At 36.9% G+C, this 22,761-nt stretch overlaps 3 protein-coding genes and 1 pseudogene across 9 annotated transcripts; 2 read left to right on the top strand and 2 right to left on the bottom strand.

Annotated features, from left to right (window-relative positions):
• Positions 1-995: 995 nt before the first annotated feature.
• LOC129308614 (peroxisomal adenine nucleotide carrier 1-like) lies at positions 996-3,926 on the top strand. Its single transcript, XM_054949852.1, has 5 exons — positions 996-1,474; positions 1,990-2,221; positions 2,707-2,853; positions 2,972-3,132; positions 3,304-3,926. The coding sequence occupies exons 1-5, from the start codon at positions 1,332-1,334 to the stop codon at positions 3,578-3,580; spliced, it is 960 nt and encodes a 319-aa protein (XP_054805827.1). The 5' UTR covers positions 996-1,331; the 3' UTR covers positions 3,581-3,926.
• Positions 3,927-4,411: 485 nt separating this feature from the next.
• LOC129308616 (uncharacterized GPI-anchored protein At5g19250-like) lies at positions 4,412-7,172 on the bottom strand (annotated as a pseudogene).
• A 124-nt stretch (positions 7,173-7,296) lies between these two features.
• On the top strand, positions 7,297-12,604 carry LOC129308609 (glucose-1-phosphate adenylyltransferase large subunit 1, chloroplastic). 2 transcript variants are annotated; one of them, XM_054949843.1, is made up of 15 exons: positions 7,297-7,594; positions 8,083-8,196; positions 8,491-8,664; positions 8,817-8,909; positions 9,058-9,141; positions 9,261-9,316; positions 9,610-9,703; positions 9,778-9,890; positions 10,016-10,088; positions 10,427-10,507; positions 10,811-10,897; positions 11,383-11,487; positions 11,690-11,813; positions 11,883-11,943; positions 12,303-12,604. In XM_054949843.1, exons 1-14 carry the CDS (start codon positions 7,355-7,357, stop codon positions 11,930-11,932), a joined length of 1,488 nt encoding a protein of 495 aa, XP_054805818.1. In that variant the 5' UTR covers positions 7,297-7,354; the 3' UTR covers positions 11,933-11,943; positions 12,303-12,604. The 2 variants fall into 2 exon arrangements, with proteins under 2 accessions (XP_054805818.1, XP_054805817.1); XM_054949842.1 differs by having other exon boundaries at positions 7,299-7,594; positions 11,690-11,796.
• A 460-nt stretch (positions 12,605-13,064) lies between these two features.
• On the bottom strand, positions 13,065-21,457 carry LOC129308610 (DEAD-box ATP-dependent RNA helicase 58, chloroplastic). Of its 6 annotated transcripts, none has more exons than XR_008592647.1 (11): positions 20,935-21,457; positions 20,572-20,665; positions 20,372-20,485; positions 20,118-20,240; positions 19,599-19,703; positions 19,297-19,455; positions 19,132-19,200; positions 18,895-18,984; positions 14,408-14,548; positions 13,292-13,565; positions 13,065-13,147 (listed from the first exon to the last, which is right to left on the bottom strand). XR_008592647.1 is itself a non-coding variant. In XM_054949846.1 (11 exons), the coding sequence occupies exons 1-11, from the start codon at positions 21,201-21,203 to the stop codon at positions 13,125-13,127; spliced, it is 1,320 nt and encodes a 439-aa protein (XP_054805821.1). In that variant the 5' UTR covers positions 21,204-21,457; the 3' UTR covers positions 13,094-13,124. The 6 variants fall into 6 exon arrangements, 5 of the variants coding, with proteins under 5 accessions (XP_054805819.1, XP_054805821.1, XP_054805820.1 ...); XM_054949846.1 differs by having other exon boundaries at positions 13,094-13,147; positions 13,292-13,424; XM_054949844.1 differs by having other exon boundaries at positions 13,065-13,424; positions 20,935-21,456.
• Between the last annotated feature and the right edge of the window lie 1,304 nt (positions 21,458-22,761).

The following is a 22,761-nucleotide window of genomic DNA, read 5'->3' as shown; positions in this document are numbered from 1 at the left end:
CTAACTTCGATCCCAAACTATCACTTCCCCTTGGCTCGTGTTGGCAAAGGCAAATTCACTTATAATATTTTTTTATATAAAAAGTTTAGACAGGTTGAATTCCAAACTCATTGGAATCAGAGTATACTTAAAGAATATTTATAGAAATATTCATTTAATAATGCCCAATATTTTTATTTTTTAATTATATTATCTCCTTCAAAAAAATCCTCATATTCACACATATATTACAATATTATCAATAACATGTTTTCATTCTCTTTGAGTCTATTTGCAGGACACTAACTACTGAAAATCCCTTAACTTAAATAACGAATCATTAAAGACACATTTTTTTAAATGCCCAGCTCTTTCTTACTGTTAGCTTAAATAATGACTTTAGTTTGATTACGAATAAATTAAAAAGTTATAAAAATATGTAACATTTAAAAAATTTTAATTTTCTTGATGTTAGAAAAGTAACTAATAAGACCTCATAAAAAGGATCATAGGGAGTAAAAAATTACTAATACGTCATTTCAAAGGAGCGCTTGTTAACAATATGAGGTGACTTTGAATCTCAAAATAGTCATTACATATAATTGATATATACGAGAAATCACGCTAATTATAGAATAATATCAACTACGGAGGCAAATTCATTTTAGATTGCATACAAAGTAAAAAGTCTCATAACCTAGTGACATAATCAGTCCATTAAAAAAATATAAAATATTTTTAAAAAAATTAAATGATTAAAAATGTAAAATATTTTTAATTTTTTAAAATTTAATTATTTTTTTTAAAAGTGTCCCTATTAATAAATAATTTTATATTTATTATAAGGTGTTTAAGAAGAATAAATATAAAAAAATAAAATTAATTTAAAAATAAATGATTATTTTTTTAATATTTGATCGATTAAGAATGTTGAGTATAATATTTTTTTGAAATTAGAATATCACAGGCAGTGCCTGTTCCTTTAATTCCCCAAAAAGAAGAAGTGCAAATTTTCCATTAATAGCGTCGTCCCTAAGGCCCATTTCTTCGCGTTTCGTCTCCCAAGCAGATACTCTGACTGCGAAGCTGAAACCAAGCAATCCCTTGGCTTACTGGGCAAAATGCACCAACGTCCAACCAAGAGCTCGAAAATCAGAAGCTTTTATTTACCTGCTTAACCCATCCTACACACTTTCTTGGTCAATTCATGGCTTTCTTTGCGCCTTCAACGTCACAGGCTTTCGTTTCCTTCCCGTGAAACCCCAATTCCCTCTTGCTCCCTGAGGCTCTGATGTGCGTGAGTTCTGGTAATCTATTTCAATTTCCATCTATACAGGCTTTACCGAGGAAAGATGCAGCTCGATCTGGAATCATTGTCAGAGGCAACTTCTGGTGCCATTGGATCCCTTGTTAGCACCACCGTCTTGTACCCTCTAGATACTTGCAAGACCAAGTATCAAGCTGAAGTTCAGGCTAAACAACAGCGAAGATACAGGTTGAACCATTTCCTAACAATATTTATTAGTTGGATTACAATTTGCGTTAGATAATTATATTAACATGTTCTAATCTTTTTGTCCATCTTCCTTTGAAGTAGCTTATTGAACTATCAGTGTGAAATTATACATAAAAACGTTTGCTAAAATGATAAGTTAACTGTTTTATTGTTAACAAATCCGGCTCAAGTATGTATTCCTGGCGTGTTCGTTTGGGAGTAGAACAGTAGACTATCAGGAACAAGCATAAATATTTCTAAAGCTGGTATTTCATGCTCAATACTATCATCTATCACCTAGCATGTAAAGAGAAAGTAGCACAATCTAACGAGGAAATCTTGTTAAATTAATCAAACAAAAGGGGGGGGGATCATTGATGGCTAGTCCAATAAACTGCCAACTGCCAATTTCATATGTCCACTTTTGCTGCAGTCACGATGCACACACATGGCCAAAGTTCACTATTAAATTATTAAATTACGCTTAATAAATTTGGTTGCTCTAATTTATGCAGGAATATTTCTGATGTTTTATGGGAAGCAATTTCTACTCGTCAGGCACTTTCATTGTATCAAGGGCTTGGGATAAAGAACGTCCAATCCTTCATTTCGTCATTTCTTTATTTCTATGGATACAGCTACTTTAGGAGGCTATACTTGGAGAAAACTGGAAGGAAGACCATTGGAACGAAAGCAAACTTGCTTGTTGCTACCGCAGCTGGGGTCTGTACAATAGTCGTAACACAGGCAAGCTATAATTATTATCGTTTTCAGATAAAGAATGTTTGTTTGTTACCTGCAATGTGCTTGTTATGGTGCTGTTAACCAATGTTGAAGCCATAAGTTACTGCATGTAAATAAGTTCTTCCATTGATAGTTTCCACTTATAGGCATCACAACAAGAAATGAAGATCAATATTAGGTTTTACTGCATGTAATTAACTATGATATTAGCTCAGATGGTTGGAATGGATGGGTATGCAAGGGGAGATTCTAGGTTAGAGTCTCTTTTACAAGCCTGTAATGTACACAGGAAAAAAGGAAAGAAAAAGAATGTGGACAATTGTAGACTCTGCCAAATGGATTTTTCAATGCTAAAATCAAAAGAAATTGGCCAACACCTTAACAAGATTAGTATCCAAATCATTCTGTCGTTGTTCTTGGGTATGTTATTATTCAGTTACCATAGCATCTATTGTCATGCATATTTAACATCTAATTGTACTTCACAGCCCTTAGATACGGCAGCCTCAAGGATGCAGACTAGCGAATTTGGAAAATCCAAGGGATTTTGGAAGACCCTATCAGAGGGTACATGCAGTGAGGCGTTTGATGGCCTTGGGATATCTCTTCTTTTAACATCAAACCCGTCTATTCAGGTATCAGTCCTTCATAGAGCATGTATACAACTAAGGCCTAGAGGAGTTTCTTTCGTATCATTTCAGGTTCGCTTGAGAACAACCTATGTTCAGACAAGTTTTTCTCTCTTCCCAACAGTATACGGCATTTGATCAACTGAAACAGAGACTACTAAAGGGAAAGATGAACAAGAAAATAGGTACAAAGTCATCCCCGGAAGCTCTTTCTGCCTTTTGTGCTTTCATGCTGGGTGCAGTCTCAAAATGTGCTGCCACGTGTCTAACCTACCCAGCTATCAGGTGGATGGTCATGTCATTTCATCTACCCTCAGTCAAATATGGTTCCTAAAGAAGGAGGGAACATTCATTTTATGCATATCTAAAGTTTCTGTTGGTTTTCCTCTTTATCTTTTTGTTTGCTTGGGCCATTTTGTGGACTAGCCGATGAAAGTTGTTTTAAACTGCCTATAGGTGTAAGGTTATGATTCAATCGGCTGAGTCAGATGATAATCAAAGTACACAAGCTGAGCGAAAAGCACAACGAACAATCTCAGGTGCACTCTGTACTATTTGGAGAAGAGAAGGCCTGCTGGGGTTTTTCAATGGATTGCAAGCGCAGATATTGAAAACTGTTCTGAGTGCAGCGCTACTTCTGATGGTAAAGGAAAAGATCACGAAGACGTCATGGATTTTGATGCACATGATTGGCAGGTATCTGTCTGCTCCTCCCAAAGCAAAGGAAGCTTGAGTTAGCGATAAGTACTTTACCAATCAAATTCTCCGATGCTACATGGTTGTCTCCTATGGAGGAAAACTGGTTCTTCATTAGGAGTCAATGTCAGCTTGTGATGGGCCATGGACCTCCCACGTTAAGCAGTGCAATGAAATGCCAAATCTGCAGTCTTTGCAGCTAATCAGGTTACTGATGATATATATATATATATATATATATATTTTGAGCATCGACAATATATGTTATGGATTTTCTATCATGGCTGGATTCCCTCTGATGCATCTTTTGGGAAAGATTTCATGATGACCTATTCTCGAAGTTCATAGCATATTTTGGCCAATAAAAATAAGTTCCTAGTTTAGTGTGCTACGGCCTTCTGTAGGTTATTAGTGTCCTAGTTCTCCGTAAAACCCAAATGAAGATATCTATGCGATTCATGCTAGTTTTCTATTTCCAAATCTCACAGAACCTTGTTAATGTTCCTCTGCCAAAAGTAATTCTGAACGTCCCCCAACAAAAACAAAACAGTAACTTTGAATTCAGCCTTAAAATAAAATGAATTTTTTGCTATCTGCTTAAATTTCATATTCTTTACGGCCTAAAACTGAATCAGAAGATGAGCTTGAACCGCATTTATAATGAATCTCAAAATCCAATAAGCCACTGCAGAACTTTCATTTTAAAATTGAAATTCTCGTGGCAGGTTGCAAAAGAATGCTTCTTCTTTAGCATACAGGTCATCTTTCCCATTCTACAGACTGAAACATGTTACAATACTGAAACAATATGCAGCGTGCCTTGTATTTTCACCACAAAACAGGAGTTTTTTTTTTTTGTATTCTTATCTCACACAAAGATCTCTGTTGTGGCACCTCGGACTGAAGCACCTTTAGCAACCATCCTCTTGGTTCACAACAGCAACATGCTACCCACAAGCAAGAGCATTGAGTAGTAAATCAAACTGACATTGGAAATCAAATTGGCACCATTCTGGCTATCAGACTGAAAGCTTCCCTCAGGAATACTAGTGGTCAATACAGCGACAATCCGGAACCAATGCCAATTCCAGTGTACTTTCTGTCGTTTAGATTCTCTGGGTAGAGGTTGCGTGAAATTAGTGAGGACAAGGCTCGTGTCCAGGCTAGGAAAACAGGCAGGCATTACAACTGCATCCCTGGTGCTGGAAACATTCAAGTGTTGAAAGGTCTGGATAGTTGGAAAATTGTGGTTCTGTACCTGGTACAGTGTTTGCGCCTGTGGTATTTGTTCGGGGTTGGCCCTTAAACTGGTCAGCTATTTTATCAGCAAGACACTGTGCATTTTCATTCTTTGTTTGAGCTGTCAAGTTTAAGGATGCTCAATGCTTGTTGATTCCCTGGAAAAGATTATCTTCCTCATCTGCAAGTGGATTGTGAAAATCCAAGTGCACTGTCAAGATGTCAACTTTACTAAGCTGTCAAATTAAGGTTGCTCGGTACTTCTTGTTTTAGGAACACTGAATTTAAACAAGAAAATCGAGTATATTAGATAAAGGTTTGGAATAAACATGCTGACAACTGCAACAGCATCTTGTCAATTTAAATCTGAATCGATTAGTACCATTAGTTAGTCCTTCAGTTGTATGGGAAAGGGGCACTTGGAGAAAATACCATGCTCCACTAAGGAGTCATCCTAATAATGTTCTGGGGAAGATTCAACCTTGTTCTTTCCTTATGGAAAATCCATTGCAGTATATGAATCATAAATGGGAAATATCAAGTTTAGTACCCAAATGCAAGAAAAAAGAAACATATGATGAGCATATCTATAAGGTCAGAAGCTTCTTCATTGAAAATAAGGTTAAGGGCTATTTTTTCTTTTAAATTGTATATGAAAAGTCACAAATGATTTTAAATTCAACTATAGATCAATTTTATTTTTCAATTTTAAAGATTTCTTTTGTTATCACCTTGACATTAAAAACATTTAACGTTTGTTAGTCATTAGTAAGTTTCATTATTTTTTAGATATTTTTATCAAATTAAGGGTGATTGTTGCCTTTTAATTCAAATATTTTATAATAAAAAATATTAAAAAAGTATAATGTGAGGCCTATTAATGGTCAGCTAATAGTGAGAAAACGACAGGGTAATGAGGTATGAAATGTTTAAAATTGAGAAATAGAATTGATTCATAATTATATTTAAACTTATTTGTGACCTTTTTATATAGTTGAAGAATAAAAGGGCCTTTAATCCTTGAAAATAAAATCCCTCACTCAAGAATCTCAAATCAATTATTATTGTTCCCTTTCTCAAAGCTCGCTTTACAATTGAGAAACAGACGAAAACCAAAAGAAAAAGATCATAAATGATCAAGTAGGAGAAAGCAAAAGGAATTTCAATCTTAAATTTGGTGCTGGTTGAGCAGATTATTCAAGCAAGTTATAAAGGTTTTCATGCAAGAATTAATCGATAATAAGAAAAAAGAAACCCACATAATATGAAATAAAATTAGCTAATTCAAGTAAGATGATAAATGAAAGACAGAATACTTGGAGAGAGAAAGAGAGTAGTCACCGTCACTGCATTTGACAGGGTGACTCAATAAGAGAATGGAAGAAACAAGCAGGAAAAAATGCACAGAAAACTTGGCCAACGCCATTGATGGCAGTAGCTAGCTTGGTCTTTTCCAGAAACTGGTTTTCTTGACTTCAACAGTAGGTTCAGGCACCGATTCTGGGGGTATTTCTTGTTAGGTACCTTACCTGCTGTTTCTTTAAGGCTAAGGAATAAAAAATTCTACTCACAACGGTAAAGCACCGACATATTTGGAGACCTGTCAGGATTCTTTTCAATCCGAAAGTCGTTTGACCGACGAACGATGCTGTTTTGGTTTCTTAAGAGTTTAAACATGCAAAGCAGGATTAAAGCCAGCAGGATTTTTTCTTTAAACTTGGAAGCGTTAGTTAAAAGAAACATCTAAGTCACAGCTGACAACTTTTATTTTCTTATATATCGTCACATATGTGTTGATTACTAGTTAATTTTTTGTTTCATCTCAGCAATAGAAGTAGTCCTGACGATAAGTGCATTAGCATCTCCTCGTGCAAATCAATTATTACTTTAATTTACTTTGTTTTTATTTTAAAAAAAGACCTAAAAAAACTTTAGTTATAACAGTTACTTTGTGAGGAACTTTTTAGACTAAAATTGTGTTTATCAGGTCATTTATAACTCACTTGACATAAGACTAATCAACTTGAAAGTTGATAACTTATTTATTTATTTATTTATTTTTTAATTTTCTATAACCTTTGCGTTTGCAAGTGTCGCTAATTACTACTAACAACATAAAAGACATGTCAAATGGCCTATCAAAATCATGAAACTCTCATGCATCCTCGCTCCAAGCTTGAAGACAAACCAATTTCTGTCATTGAAAGCCAACTTTCAAGTGGAAAATTCAGACTATGGCTAAGGGCATAGGGAATCATTCCACCTCATTCATGCAACTAAGTCACAAAATCCAATCGTGAACCACTAGAATTTTCGGCAATTAAATTAAATCCCAAAATCTAGGAGGGCTAAATTGTCACTCTACACAGCAAAACAAGATCCTCCGGACACAGACTGACCAAATTGGTGGATGCAGTCGAATTCGGATAACGTGGCCCAATCCTCCAATAGACTAGTGCCCACGTAAGCAAATCTCAGCTTCATAGAGGACACCACTATACATAAGCAAACATGCATCCACACTCTAATTCAAATGCTCTTCCCTGACAACTGAATTTCCTGTCCTGAAAAAATGGCGGTCTCAGCGGATTGCCGGATATCTCTGTCGGCTTCCGTCCAGTTACGTGGAGCAAGGGGATTGGCCGGCAGGAACTGGAAGCTTGTGAAGTTCTCTAATGGGGAACTCATGGGACAGAAGCTCATGCTTCCCAAGCTTCTGCAACAAGGAAATGGTAATACTCATTGCACTCACAATAATATCATGCAACCAATCTCCCTGTCTCTAACTGCCGATTTCACCAGTGAATCCAAGGTTAAGCTCTCAACCTCACTTTCTTCTCCTCTTCTCTCCTATGCTCTTAATACAAATCCTCTCACAAGAAACAAAACTCAGAATAGGCTAGATAATATCGTAATAACTTAGTCATGTATTTTGGTGAACCAAAACTGAACATTTTTGGAGCAGTCCACCAAATGTATTGCATTTATAGTTAGGGTCAAGGACGCCATCGCCTTCACTGAATTTGAATACACTTGTTCATATCTGATACATGGTGCCCCAAGTGTTCCTCATTAGTAAACAGAGTATATGTAGCGCTCCTTTGCTCCCCCCCCTTGGTACGGCATATGAAATGAGGTGCTTGGGTATAACAATCATGGAATATCTACCCTACTCTTACTTGCAATGGATGACAGAATTTGGGTTTATTGTATTATAATTGAATTCAGTGAAGCCCATTTTGAGTGGCCCATTACTTTCGGAGTCCCAAAATTTTTGCATTATGTTGTGGGCAAGTGCAGTTAAGGGATCTAGACATGGAAAGAAGGGACCCACGGACGGTCGTGGCAGTTATACTCGGCGGAGGAGCTGGAACTCGTCTCTTTCCTCTCACCAAGCGCCGTGCCAAACCTGCTGTATGTCTCTTTTTAAATCTTTCTTGTTTTATTTTGTTCTCTCTTAATTGTCAACCTTCTTGGTGATCTAGAATATTCTTAGATAGACTAGCTATGCAAAAGTAATGCGAATTGTAAAGAAACATAACACGGATAATTGCATGTTTATTCATGCCTATATGTAGTTCTGCTTGACAAATGTAACGTTATAGTGCATGTGATGAGTTGTTGAGGATATCTCAACTTACACTTTATCAGTATAAAATTATGGAGCTACACAAATTTGATGATCTTGTGTGGGATTTTCTATGGCAGGTTCCTATTGGAGGTGCTTATAGGCTAATTGACGTGCCAATGAGCAATTGCATTAACAGTGGGATCAACAAAGTGTACATTCTCACACAGTTCAATTCAGCTTCACTCAACAGGCATATTGCTCGCGCTTACAACTCTGGCGCTGGGGTCACATTCGGAGATGGCTATGTCGAGGTATTTGAGGCCCATCGCATCAACTAACTCCATAAGATCATACTTTACTCACACCGACTTAAAGACTCTAGGAAATTACATGATTAAGTAAATTACAAGTATGTTCGATTCAAAAAAGATCGGTTTTGAAGCTGCAAGTGCTACTTCTGCAGGTTCTCGCGGCCACTCAAACTCCAGGGGAAGCGGGGAAAAGTTGGTTCCAGGGAACTGCAGATGCTGTGCGTCAGTTCCATTGGCTTTTTGAGGTATTACAGAAATGATGGCAACTATGTCCTGTAAGATAATTCCCTTTTAAGTGCTTGACGGGAGCTATTTAGGGAGCAAAATTTGAGAAATAGTTTGTACGTATAATATCATTTTTAAAACATTTTAGAGGATGCTTTCATGATGCAGGATCCAAGAAGTAAGGAAATTGAAGATGTATTGATTCTTTCCGGAGATCACCTGTACAGGATGGACTATATGGACTTTGTTCAAGTAAGGAACTACTGCGGTTAAATTAAACAGTGATTTCCTCTCTCTATTCAGTGACAGTGAATGCATTCAAAAGATGACACTTGGATTTTTTTTTTTTTTGGGATTATCTTCATTTCCAGGATCACCGGCAAAGCGGTGCAGACATTACTCTTTCTTGTTTGCCTATGGATGATAGGTAGGCCACTTTTCAAATACTGGATTTTTCATAATTTGCATTGAAGATGCATGAACCCTCAAAATTTTATAGATTGGAATCACTAATGATGATTTCCTCTTCAACACGCTTAACTACCAAATAAACAAACCCCAGGCACCGAGGTCTAGTGTTTGTTACTAGAGTGAATTTTGCCTTCAGGTGTATCAATTTACTCAAATGAACTCTAAAATAGATCTTGTTCTATTCATCTCCAACTTCAATGATTATCAAAATATACTATATCTTGAAACTCTACTGTGCATTCATGGTAGCCGTGCCTCAGATTTTGGTCTGATGAAGATAGACAACAAAGGAAGGATCCTTTCATTCAGTGAAAAGCCCAAGGGGGAAGACCTGAAAGCAATGGTAAAACTCATGCTTAACATACTGCTAATATAAGTTTCATAGACTTAGGACGCTAACGCTGCTTCATATTTCAGCAAGTAGATACAACAGTGCTGGGCCTGTCACGGGAGGAGGCTCAAAAGAAACCTTATATTGCTTCCATGGGAGTGTACGTTTTCAAGAAGGAGATACTTCTTAATCTCTTAAGGTACTGGTAACTATCTATTGAACTATTATACTTGAAAAAATTACAGAAATATGCAAAGAAAAGAACTTGATTCCCTGTCATACACCTAACTGTTTAGCTAAGTGCTATAAATAAATGTCATCCAGGTGGCGTTTTCCAACTGCAAATGACTTTGGATCAGAGGTCATTCCTGCCTCAGCCAGAGAGTTCTACATGAAGGTCTGACTAATTATTTCAATGCACTGATACCGAAATCTATATGCCAGTTTAATATATTCTTATAGTAATGGTGCGCCTGTATTCATCTTTTTTCTCTTGCACCATTTAGAGCTTAGTATACCTCAGAAGAGGAGAGATTAAAAACATACATCTCCCTCGCACATGCGCACAAACATGAAGGTTGTAAATCAAATTTTTGGAGAGATCGCATTAAAAGTTAGTCCACTTCGTATTTTAATGAGTGGAAAAGAAAGTGGAAACTTAACCCGGGACCCATCTAAAAGTTTACTCTCACATGGTATAGCTATTTACTATTATAATGAAGACTATGCATGCAGGCTCATCTCTTCAATGATTACTGGGAAGACATAGGAACCATCAGATCCTTCTTTAAGGCAAATCTAGCCCTCACTGAACATGTGAGTGTCAAATATATCAGTTTTCTTTATTTTCAGCATTATGTCTATATAGAGCTTACTTGTAGTTGGGGGGAAATTGTCCAGGGTGACTATAGTCCAGATAAACATGTGAAATCAACGTACTAGCAAATTCAAAATAATCTAATTTTTTTCACAGATTTAAATGAATGATTGAGACTTGAGCTGTCAAAATTATTTTTCTCACTTAATCCACCTAAAATAGGGGGCTAAATTGCAATATTTATTACGCATTTTCTTAACTAATTTATTTCTACTTCAATTCACTAATATAGTTCAATTCAGCCTCCCAGGTTTAGCTTTTATGACGCAGCAAAACCAATGTATACATCAAGGAGGAACTTACCACCTTCCAAGATTGACAACTGCAGGGTTAGTACTCTATCTTTGAACTTGCTCTAGGCGAATTATGATGAGGAATCAACGGCAATAAGTAATATGCGACATACCCGAATTCTCTTGCTTTATCGTATTTCCGGGATCTGGAGGGTTCTATCAAGAGCCAAGGGAAAAAATGCAGAAAAGTCCAGTGGGGAAGTAGGAACAAGAAAAAGAGACGTGAGAGTTTTCTCCTCACCCACCGAACCATCACTTACGTTTGACCCTGCTTGAAAAATTAAGATCAATATAGGATCAAAATGTGAACAATATTAGTGAGGTATACAGAAATTTTTGATACGGACATGCCTCTGGAAACACATCAATTTTAATTTATTCAAGTCGTAGGTCCGAATTCTTCAGCTTTTCGGAGCGTGTTTTAACACACCCGGGGAAAAAAAAAAGAGAGGGGTTGGGGTGGGGGAATACTTGCTTTCAACTTTTAAGCTGCCATCAAAACTGTTATTGTCCTTGTGCAGATTGTTGATTCAATAATATCGCATGGAAGCTTCTTGACCAATTCCTCCATTGAACACAGTGTAGTAGGAATCAGATCCAGAATAAACTCAGGCGTTCATTTGAAGGTTTAGCATCTCAATTTCCATTTCTAACAGCAGTGCTCAGATATCTAATTATTCTTCAATTGCTCACATTATCTGCATAAATTAATCATTCCAGAATCACTTGTTCAATGAAAATCTGATGAGTTTTCTGTGCAAGTTTATTTTGATCTGCTTATTTGCCAGCTGTGATCATTTAGCTCTGTTGTATGATTATTCTCAACAGGATACAGTGATGCTTGGTGCCGATTTCTATGAAACAGACTCTGAAAGAGCAGCACTGTTAGCGGAGGGAAGAGTACCTGTTGGAATAGGAGAAAATGCAAAGATCAAGTACAATCTCCAACTTAGTATCCTTCTATGTTCTAACAATTTTTCTTTCACTGTTGTTCCTCATTGCTGTCCTGACATATCTACAGAGACTGCATTATTGACAAAAATGCAAGAATCGGAAAGAATGTTGTCATAGCGAACTCAGAGGTATATTTTTTCCGATCTTCGATCTGGGGAAGTGGACGAGAGCTGGTTATGATACGCTAACCAAATTATGCCCACCTTCAACAAATTCACTTTAACATAACTAATAACAAAGTTCAACTAAGGCCAACGATCCATAGAGATAAAGATTGTCAGCAAGCACTAATGTGTTTGATTCAGTAGTAAAGTGGATGAATTTTTAAAGAAAAATGTTTGAGGCTTGGAGGTCATGTGACGTCAACAGAGCTTTCAAAAACTACTAGAGAAATAAAAGGAAAATGTTTGGCATTGACGCAACCAGAGAAATGGTGATTATTAACGGTCACTTCTGACTAAAAGTTCTGGGTTTATATGAACTGCAGGGCATACAAGAGGCTGACAGATCTTCTGATGGGTTCTACATTCGGTCAAGTGTGACCATTATATTGAAGAACTCAGTAATCGAAGATGGACTCGTAATATAATAAATTCCCCCCTCCTTTTCTCTATTTTGATATGGATTAGGTTGAGAATCGAGAAAAATAAATATTGAAATTGAGTCAGTTCGTTTTTTCTGTTACCATAAATATCAATGGTCAATTTCCAGAACATAACTACTGAAATTGAGCAAGTTTGACACTGAAAGTGCAAAAACTTCAGGTCAATGAGAAGTGATTCAACCACAGTTCTGTTTCCCAGAAACAATTCAAGGAAGGTTACGAAAACAATATATATATATATATATTTTGGGGGTTACACTAATATACCTCATGCAAGAAATTTTAGGTAGACTGTGTCTACTTAAAATAGGTGCAGGAGATCAGTGAAAAGCAGCCATGTGAATGTTAGTCAATACTCTATCCCATAATTAAAGATATAACTCATGCCAATTTATAGTTTTAAATTAAAATCACGGAAAAAATAAATGATTAGTTGAGATGATACTTAGCAAGTCCTATTTGGTACTCAAATCATTTGGGAAGATTATTCTCTAATCCCTAAAACAGACATAAAAAAGATGGAAATACAATATTAGGTGTCATCCAAATTCACAAAAGATCAAAACATTTCTAAAATATAACATTAAAATATTAGAAATCAATTTTTTGATCCAAACAATGATCTAGAAATATAAACATAGTAAATAACCTGAAAGTTGGAGGGATCACTCTGATTAATCATAAAGCCAATTGAAGCAGCATATGCTATCTTATTAACGTGCGTGGACCTTCAGATATGGATTACAAAGTAAGCTCTTCACAATTGAACATGAGCTCATTTTCATACTTCTGTAGAACAAACCGCTCCTCTGGAACGATAATAGAGGTAACAGTACATTTCATGTCAGAAAAGGGTTTCCTACAAGTCCTACCTGCCCGATGAAGATAATCTATGGCAGTCCTAGGCAGGTCAAAGTTGTAAATGTGAGACATTTCTGGAAGGTCAACTCCTCTCGAAGCTATATCTGTTGCTACAAGAAGATAGCCGACACCTTTCCTTACCTCCTGCACCAAAGAAGGTAAATGTGGAACCATGCTTACCATGAGCTTTGTCTTAAACATCTGTGACTGACTGGTCATTGGCACAAAGTCCATATTGTATATTGTATACTCCTCCCATTCTCTTTATAAGTCATTTCTACCAACCTCATCAATACCAATACAAAAAAAGTACAAGAAATAAAAGTGTGTGAAATTTCAAATATGCCCATATATAACAAATCCAAAAAGTGATGTCATGTTACTTTTTCTTTCTCATGAAAGGTAACCTTTTAAATATTACTTAAAAAGCCGCATCATGATTTATAAATGGGACCAACTAAACCTTTTAAAATGTGTCTTATAAATGAGGGAGTAAGAGTGAAGAAAGAAAACCAAGGGAGGCGTCCAAAGAAGCATTCCATGGAAGCTATACATTCACTAACTACATAAGATACTTCAGCTCTGCCTCCTTATCCAGTCTCTTATTTAGCAACTGCAAGCTCAGAGACACAAAGCAAAACAATTGGATGGTCACTAGTCCTCGACATATCCAAGGAGTTTTGGAGAATTCCAGACCTCAGCCAGAAGAAGAAAAGGGGTGGGGGTTATTTTGGGATTTTAAACAACCAACCTAAAAGTGGGTCTCCATGCCAGTCACTTACTTGTAATATACATTTTTTAAGAAACCGTTCTTCCACATAGTCTGCCTACTGGCTTTCACTCCCATAATTTTGGCGGGTGATAGGGCTTTTGAAAAGTAGCCATGTCAATCAGCATTGAACCAAAATCACTCAATCCAGTGATGTTTACTCTAAACTACCATGTTCAGTCCAAACACACGCTTCATCGAAATATATGGTCTCTATGTATTGATTAGCATGTTAGCTTATTGCAAAGCACGAAGAGACCCAGCAGTTTCAATTTTGATTTTTAAATGGTAACACCTATTTTGTCTCAATCTCATATAAGGAGCGTGCATCAATACCCAAGCAAAGAATGGCACTTACCAACAGTGAAACTGCTCTTGAATAGAAATTCATGTCTTCCTCAAGGAGGAGGATATCTAAAGAACCTTGATATGAAGTCTTCAGAAAGTCAATCAGAAGGGATGTCGATGAAGCATTTCCTGCCCGTTTTGACTTCTCAGACTGCATAAATAGAAATCTAATATTCAGATTATAAAGAACTTTCAGCATATTTACATAGACTGGGTCAAAAGACAGTAAATGCAGACATATTGGCTGATTATTTGAAGGATTTTACGCATTCAATACAAGAAACCAAGTTTTTATATGCTAGGATAAGGCATCTAAAATCCTTAATTCTGCCTAGTTTTCCAAGCACCTAATTAGCATGGACTTCAAACTGCTAAAGAGGCTAAAGATCATACAGAAACAACTTACCTAGTGGGTCTTACTCTTGATACCATAATTGATAAGAACTTAGAATAGTAGGGATTAGGAAGAGTAATCTACTAAGTTAGCTAGAGCAAGGATCTCACTCTAAATAACTTAACAGCCAAGTAGGAGAATCTTCAAAGGAATAACGGTTTATTTCTTCATTCATATCTTGCTGTGTATGGGAGCTAGGATATTTAAAATAAAAGAGTACAACTGAATAATTCAAATAATGTAAGATACTAGCCTAAAAATTAGGAATGACTATGCAGGAACCTCCCTAACAACCTTGAGGTCCTATTATTTAGCAACTAATAGTTAAAACAGAATAACAATTAAAATAACAGCAATAATTAATTTAAAGCAGATAAATCCCTTAAAACATGCATGATAGCATCAGTTTCAACTATCTTCCTCTTCTTTCTATGATGATAAGTTATTAATGGTCTCCTAAGCTGACTTGGATCCTTATCATTACTCTCCCCTTGGGAAAACGACTTGTCCTCAAGGCGGAAGGTCGGAAATTTCTGTGCAAAGAGATCATAATCTTCCCAATTTGATTCTTCATTTGGTCTGGATTCCCACTAGATCAATAGCTCCAAATGAGGTCCCCTCCAGTGATGAGATAGTACTGTTGCAGGTGCCAAAATGAGTTCAAAATCTGCTGAGAGTGACAATTCAGCTGGAGAGTCTAGAGAAGGCATCCCCCGAGCTGCTTGCAATAATGAGACATGAAAAATTGGGTGAACTTTAGCCATTGAAGGGAGCTTCAGTTCATAAGCCACTAGTCCCACCTTGCAAACTATGGTATAAGGCCCAAAAAACCTAGGTGAGAGCTTGTCACACTTCTTGTGTGACAGTGAGCATTGCCTAAAGGGTTGAATCCTTAAGAAAACCGTATCTCCTACCTCAAAAGAGAGCCCAGGCCGATGATGGTTAGCATACATCTTCATTCGATGTTGAGCTTCGGTCAAATTATCATTAAGCAATTGCAGCATTTGGTCTCTAGTTTCAAATTATCATATGAGTTTCACCTTTAATGAAAGGATGAAGAAGAGGTGGGTCCCTACCATACACCACCTTGAAGGGAGTAGTGTTGGCAGAAACATGGAAACCAGTGTTGGATGAAAATTCAGCCCAACATAAAAACTTATTCCAGGGATGTGGCTGTTCATGTGCAAAACACCTTAGGTAAGTCTCAAGATAACGGTTGAGCACTTCAGTTTGCCCATCACTTTATGGGTGGTAGGCAATACTCATCTGAAGGCAAGTTTGACTTAATTTAAACAATTCCTGCCAAAAGGCACTCAAGAAAAGCAGGTCCCTATCTGAAACAATAGAACAAGGTATGCCAAGCAAACGACCAATTTCTTCACAAAAACGAGTGCCACAAATTTTGCAGTATAAGGATGTGACAAGGGAATAAAATGGTAGTATTTACTCAACCTATTAACTACCACCAATATAGTGTCAAAGCCACCAAATTTGGGCAACCCCACAATCAAATCAAGGGAAATATCTTCCCAAATTTAGGTAGGAATAGGTAAAGGCTGTAACAAACTAGCAGGAGATAAAGTTTCATACTTATTCTTCTGACAAGTAAAGCATTGCTGCACTATAGCTTTCACATCATGTTTCATTTTGGGCCAGTAAACCGTACTTGATAGACGCTTTAAAGTTTTCAAGAAGCCCCCATGACCCCTAGAAGGTGTCACATGTGCCTCTTGTAGCAGCTTGGAGCAAAGAGAGGAGCTTTGGGGAATGACGAAGCGCCCATTAAAATATAATTTCTACTCAACCAAGTGTAAACAAGGTGAGAGCTTGGATTTTCTTTCAAAGCAGCAATGATAGCAACTGTAAATGAGTCAGCAATCAAAGCCTCCTGTAATTCTAGATAGTCCAACGGTACAGGTATCACCATAGTGAGAAAATCAGCATGTTGTGGCCTCTTGGACAGTGAATCAGCCCCAATATTTTCTTTTCCAGCCTTATACACAATAGTAAAATCAAAGGGAAGGAGTTTAAGGATGAGGCGTTGTTGGGTATTTGTCATAATTATTTGCTGTAGCAAATTCTTTAAACTGCTATGATCAGTCCTCATTGTAAAATGCCTCCCCAATAAGTAATGACGCCATTTTTGGAGTGCCAATACTAATGCTAAGAGCTCTCGATCATAAGCAGACTGAAACTTGTTAGAGAAAGATAGCCCTTTGCTATAAAAAGCAATGGGATGGTCATTCTGCATAAGAATTGCCCCAACACCATCCATAGAGGCATCACATTCTACAACAAACTCAACAGTAAAGTTAGAAAGTTTTAAAACAAGAGCAGTAATAAGATGGCATTTAAGCCTCTGAAAAGCTCTCTGTGCTTCAGGTGACCAGCTAAAAGCATTCTTTTTAGTTAATTCAATAAGGGGACGAGCAATAATACCATAGTTCTTGACAAACCATTGGTAATAGCTGGAAAGTCCTAGGAAGCCACGAAGCTCGGTCACATTGGCAGGTTCTAGCCACTCACTCACAGTGCTGATCTTTTCAAAGTCTATTTCCACTCCTTGTGCTGAAACTTTATGCCCTGAGAAGGATAAACAAGCCTGTCCAAATTCACACTTCTTAAAGTTGGCATAGTAATGTTGCTGCAAGGTGGTGAACACTAATTGAAGGTGCTCTTCATGTTGCTTTGAAGTGGAACTGTAGACTAGGATGTCACCAAAGAAAACCGGTACAAACTTTCGAAGATAAGGGTGAAAAACATCGTTCATAGCTGCTTGAAAAGTAGCAGGGGCATTTGTTAGTCCAAAAAGCATGACAGCAAATTCATAGTGTCCACTATGTGTCTTGAATGCCGTCTTGTGAATGTCAACTGGTAGGACCCAATCTGGTGGTACCGGAGCGAAGGTTGATCTTAGAGAAATAAGTGGCGCCATGAATTCATCTAAAAGCTCATCGATATTGGGAATCGAGTATTTATTTGGGACCGTGATCTGGTTCAAAGCCCTGTAGTCTACACAAAATCTCCAAGAGTCATCCTTTTTCTTTACTAATAAGACTGGACTAGCAAAAGCACTTCAGCTTGGCTGTATAAAGCCTTTTTGTAACAATTGATCTACTTGTCACTCAATCTCAGTCTTCTGGAAGTAAGGATCGCGATAAGGATGTAAGTTAGGAGGTTGAGCCCCCGATAGCAGATGGATGGCATGATAATGATCTTTGAAAGGCGGCAAGGAAGTGGGTTCATTAAACAAACTATCAAACTCCACCATGAGCACGTCCACATCTATTGACTTAGCATCCGGTGACCTTAATTTAAGCTTAGAAGAAAACATTGAATGCAAGCTTGCTTTTGGGTTGGTGGATGGAGGCACTCCTTAAAGCTTATACCTCTTACCATTAACCCAAAAAATTAAAAACATTTCATTCCAATTGGCTTGGATTGTGTTCAATGAGGCTAATCCCTTAATTCCCAAGACTAAATCTGTTCCCGCAAATTGATAAGAACTTAAAATAGTAAGGATTAGGAAGAGTAATCTACTAAGTTAGCTAGAGCAAGGATCTCACTCTAAATAACTTAACAACCAAGTAGGAGAATCTCCAAAGGAGTAACAGGTTTATTTCTTCATTCATATCCTATTGTGTATGGGAGCTAGGATATTTAAAATAAAAGAGTACAACTGAATAATTCAAATAATGCAAGATATTAGCCTAAAAATCAGGAACGACTGTGGAAGAAACTCCCTAACAACCTTGAGGTCCTATTATTTAGCAATTAATCCTCAAAACAGAATAACAATTCAAATAACAATTAAAATAACAGCAATGATTAATTTAAATCCAATAAATCCCTTAAAATGCATGACAGCATCAGTTTGAACTATCTTCCTCTTGTTTCTACGATGATAAGTTATTAGTGGTCTCTTAAGCTGACTTGGATCCTTATCAATAATAAAATAGGCAAGATAGATGAGAAAATAGCACTGAGTAATAATTATTTAAGATCAGATTACATTATTGTATCAGCGAATATTAATGATGGAATTTACTCAAATAATCTTGTAAAGAAAAGACGAGGATACTAAGGAAGATATTTCTGCAAACCTGCTCATTAGCAAATATAATGCCAGAATTAGGTGCATCATATTGTATCAAAGATAACAGGGTTTGTTGCTTCTTGTTCCTGTGACATACCTGTTGATTGAAACAGCATAATAAATTGACAACAGCTTAAGTAAACAACAGGATTTTAATAAGTAGCTAGCCTACAGAAACAGGCAGATATGCTAACAATGTACGAGAACGAATAACAAGGTTACTATGATACTCAAGATCCCTTACTACAAATCTATGATGCAGGCGTGATGGCATTGGCTCAACTGGGCTGACATGAATATGGACCACATCATTCTAGAAAATAAATAGAGACAAAGAAAACCATCAGGAAGTCAGTGGCATACTTAAGGGCAACTCAAAGAAAAATCATAAATAGCTACATCAGCTGACCTTAGTCCATTTCTGTTGCACACAATCATGAAGAAATCGTCTGTGTTGTGGTATAGATGCACTGGCAAAAACCGTTTGACGGTTATTGCATGATGAATACAAAGTTAAAAGCTTTCGAAGGGAACTGACTTGCGTTGAAGAATTGAAAATAAAGTCAACCTTATAAAACAAAAACACAAAGCTTCAATATTCAAAATTATAATCTGTGATAAAAATTCAAGAGAAGAATTAAAAAAACCTGCTTTATTACCTAGCAGGATAAAAGGCAGCAGACACAAATCTCAAAGATCAAAAGACTTTACCTCATCAACTACTAGCACCCGCACAGTTTCAAGCTTAAGAAATTGTCTTTCAATAATGTGGCATAAACTCCCCACTGTTGCTACCACTATCATCGGAGGCTCTGCCTAAAATTTGAAAGACTACATGAGACTGACTCAACCCATTCCAACATTCACGGCCCCAAGTCAAGTGGATCATATAGGCCCCTCAAAATTCTGGATTTTCTAAACTTCTAATAAGCAATCTAGATCATCTAAAATCAATTAACATGCTTTGATTATTGATTAATATTTAAGATTACATAAATTGGATCAGAGGAAACAATAGTCTGAACAAACTGCATCAAAGGTCAAATTATCTGTCTCATCTACAAAGGCAAAAGTTTCTTCACAGGGGGGGGGGGAGATACTCCAATTTTCTACAGAATTTGAAAGCAACAACTACTTGCACCAAATCTGTATCTGGTAAGGGGAACAATCACAGAATAAAGCTTGTAAAAGGAAAAGGTTGTGATGGACAACAAAGTACCACAGTAGTACCTTTAGCCAACTCTTGTGTCTTCTCAATGTTCCGCCATCCAAAAGAGCCATGACAGTACATGAATTGTGCTCCTCCTCAACCTCTGTTGGAGTTGCCACCAATATCCTAGCAACTTTAGCAACCTTGTCATAAAAAAAATCATTTTAATTTTGGCATCAGTCGTTTCCAACTTCCAAGTGAATCCACTCTGATACATTGCATTGAATATAATTAGCATGTAATTATGCAATCGCAAGATCGTTGGCATTATTACCTGCATGCCAAGTTCACGGGTGGGAACCACAACAAGAGCTTGCACAACAGATTTTGCAGTATTTACTATGGAATATATAAGAAGCAGGTATGCAAGTGTCTTCCCAGAACCTGTCTACAGAAGACATAATATAAGATTACATCAGTAGGCAATCCTTGCTCTTTCGTTAGAATAAAACCAACTCCAAGAAGCAAATTAACCTGAGCGTGAAGGATACAATCACGACCAGATAAAAGAGAAGGCAATGCTTGTTTCTGGACATCTGTAGGCAATACATATCCAATCTCCTCCATCCTGAAACATATGACAGTGCCGACATCGTCTCATGTAGTCAAAATACAATCAACGGTTCCCCCCAAGAAAACCAGAAATAAGAAAAAGATCACCAAAGTCGTCAAAGCCCACTTTTTTTAATTTTTTGTCTCGCAGATGTTATACATGTTTAAACAATCAAAATTGGAAAGAAAGAAACTCATCCACACATCCACCGACACACAACACACATAAGGAGAGAGAGCAATTCTGAAAAGCAAGAGAAAGAAAAGGAAAAGGTCAGAGATTGCCTGTCTAATATATGCTGGGGAACACGAGCTTCGCATATTTCCCTTAACGTGGGAGAACCAACTTTATCAACTGCTGCGTGGACCAAGGAAGAGGTATTTAAAAGGGATTGTGGAGTTCTGAACTTGGAGATAAGGCGTAGACCAGGGTTGGAGTGATACATGGAAAAGAAAAAATTGAAGTTATGATTTTGCGAGTAAGAAAGAAAACAAGTAGGAGTTAGCTTCTCCAAGGAAATGGGAAGAAGCTTTGCAGGTGAAAGAGCATCCATGGCAACTCAGCTGCAAAGCGCAGGGTGACGGAGAAGTATTGGTAAGTGAATGTGGATTGAAATTAGGATGTTGACCCGCTCAGTTGCCAAGTAGCTGTTCCGAATAAAACGATGCGTTACACTGGCCAAATATAAAACGGTGCGGCGGGAGATGATCAAGTACAGAAATCGATGCTCCAACAAGGTATCGCAGCTCATTCTTTCGTTGGATGCTGAGTGTCTGAGAATTCTAGGAGATAAATAAATAGTAGAGAGAAGAAAAGGAGAGTCCCTTCTTTCTGTGTTATTGATACTATTGAGAATAAAGTGAGCTTTGCTTGCACAATAAAAAAGCGTCTGTTTTATTTTGGAGGGACGTGCGATTAGATCATTTATTAGCGTGATGAAGTAACCTTTTTTTTTGGGGGGGGGGGGGGAGGGGCCAGGACAACACCTTCTAATTCCAGTTGCATCCCGTCATGTAATTGATTGACGGGGCAATGTGAAAGTCTTGATTATCTTCTTGCGAATGGGAAAGTTCGATTCTTGGCCTCTTGTTCTTGGTTCCCTCTTGAAACAATTACGGAGAAAAGGCCACAACGCTTTAAGTCACATGCGTTTATGCACAACAACTACTAGTTTAAACCAATTTGAAGCAGAAACAATCAGCTACCAATAAAAACACAATGCCTTAACTCACACTGCAATTACAGCTAACCTGCTATTACCAAGATAAAATAAAAATCTCAACTTCATAATATTCCTCCAAAAAGCCTAAACCAATTTTAAAGCTCTGTGAGCAAAACACGGTAACTGAAGAAAGGGAGCGATTATCCATTCAGACAAACAAGGCTTTACCAGCCCAAGGCATTATAAGGGGTTAGGTGGTCTGAGAAGCTTGTGAGTGACGAGAGCCGAGCGGGAGGGTATTAAGCGGTGCATATTTATCTGTTGAAGGGAGTGGTGGGAAACGGGAATCACGTTAGACAAAGCTAGTGTCATGTTTTGATAGAATGGAGTACGGAAAAAAAAGGCTAGAAAATAAATAAAAGGAGCGTCAAGGAGTGAGGGTACAGGAAAGCATCAAGTTTCTCGTACAAAATTTTGTTTTTGAGAGGTTGTGGGTAGGGGTGTCAATTAAAGTCGTACTAATTTTAATAGCTCTTGAAAGGCCAAACTTAAATGGATTAATTTTATAAAATTTGATTACATCTTAAAATTTTATTTTAACCAATCCGACCACCATAGCTTTTAATATTAAAAGGCCTTGATCCTATATTTTTTTAATTTAAAATTAAAAATATATTTAAAATTTAAAAAAATTGTTACACATAACGTTAAATATATAAAAATAAATTTAAGTCACAATAACAAATTTAACTAATAAAAAATAACAATATTACAAAATCAAGATCAATATGCACAATGATAAATTTAACAATATCAGTAAAATTTGGATAATTTTTATAATTATTAACATCAGTATATAATTTTATCATTCTCTTTATAAAGTTTCAACAGTGACTAAAAAATTAAATTTTTTATATATTCTCTCTTTATCCACATCAAATAATGTTAG

The sequence above is a fragment of the Prosopis cineraria genome, unplaced genomic scaffold, assembly GCF_029017545.1.
Source record: "Prosopis cineraria cultivar Desert tree isolate PC_DT_omini unplaced genomic scaffold, ASM2901754v1 PC4, whole genome shotgun sequence".
Classification (NCBI taxonomy): domain Eukaryota; kingdom Viridiplantae; phylum Streptophyta; class Magnoliopsida; order Fabales; family Fabaceae; genus Prosopis; species Prosopis cineraria.
The sequence above is the reverse complement of the archived record's forward strand: the minus strand, read 5'-3'. Positions and strand labels throughout refer to the sequence as shown.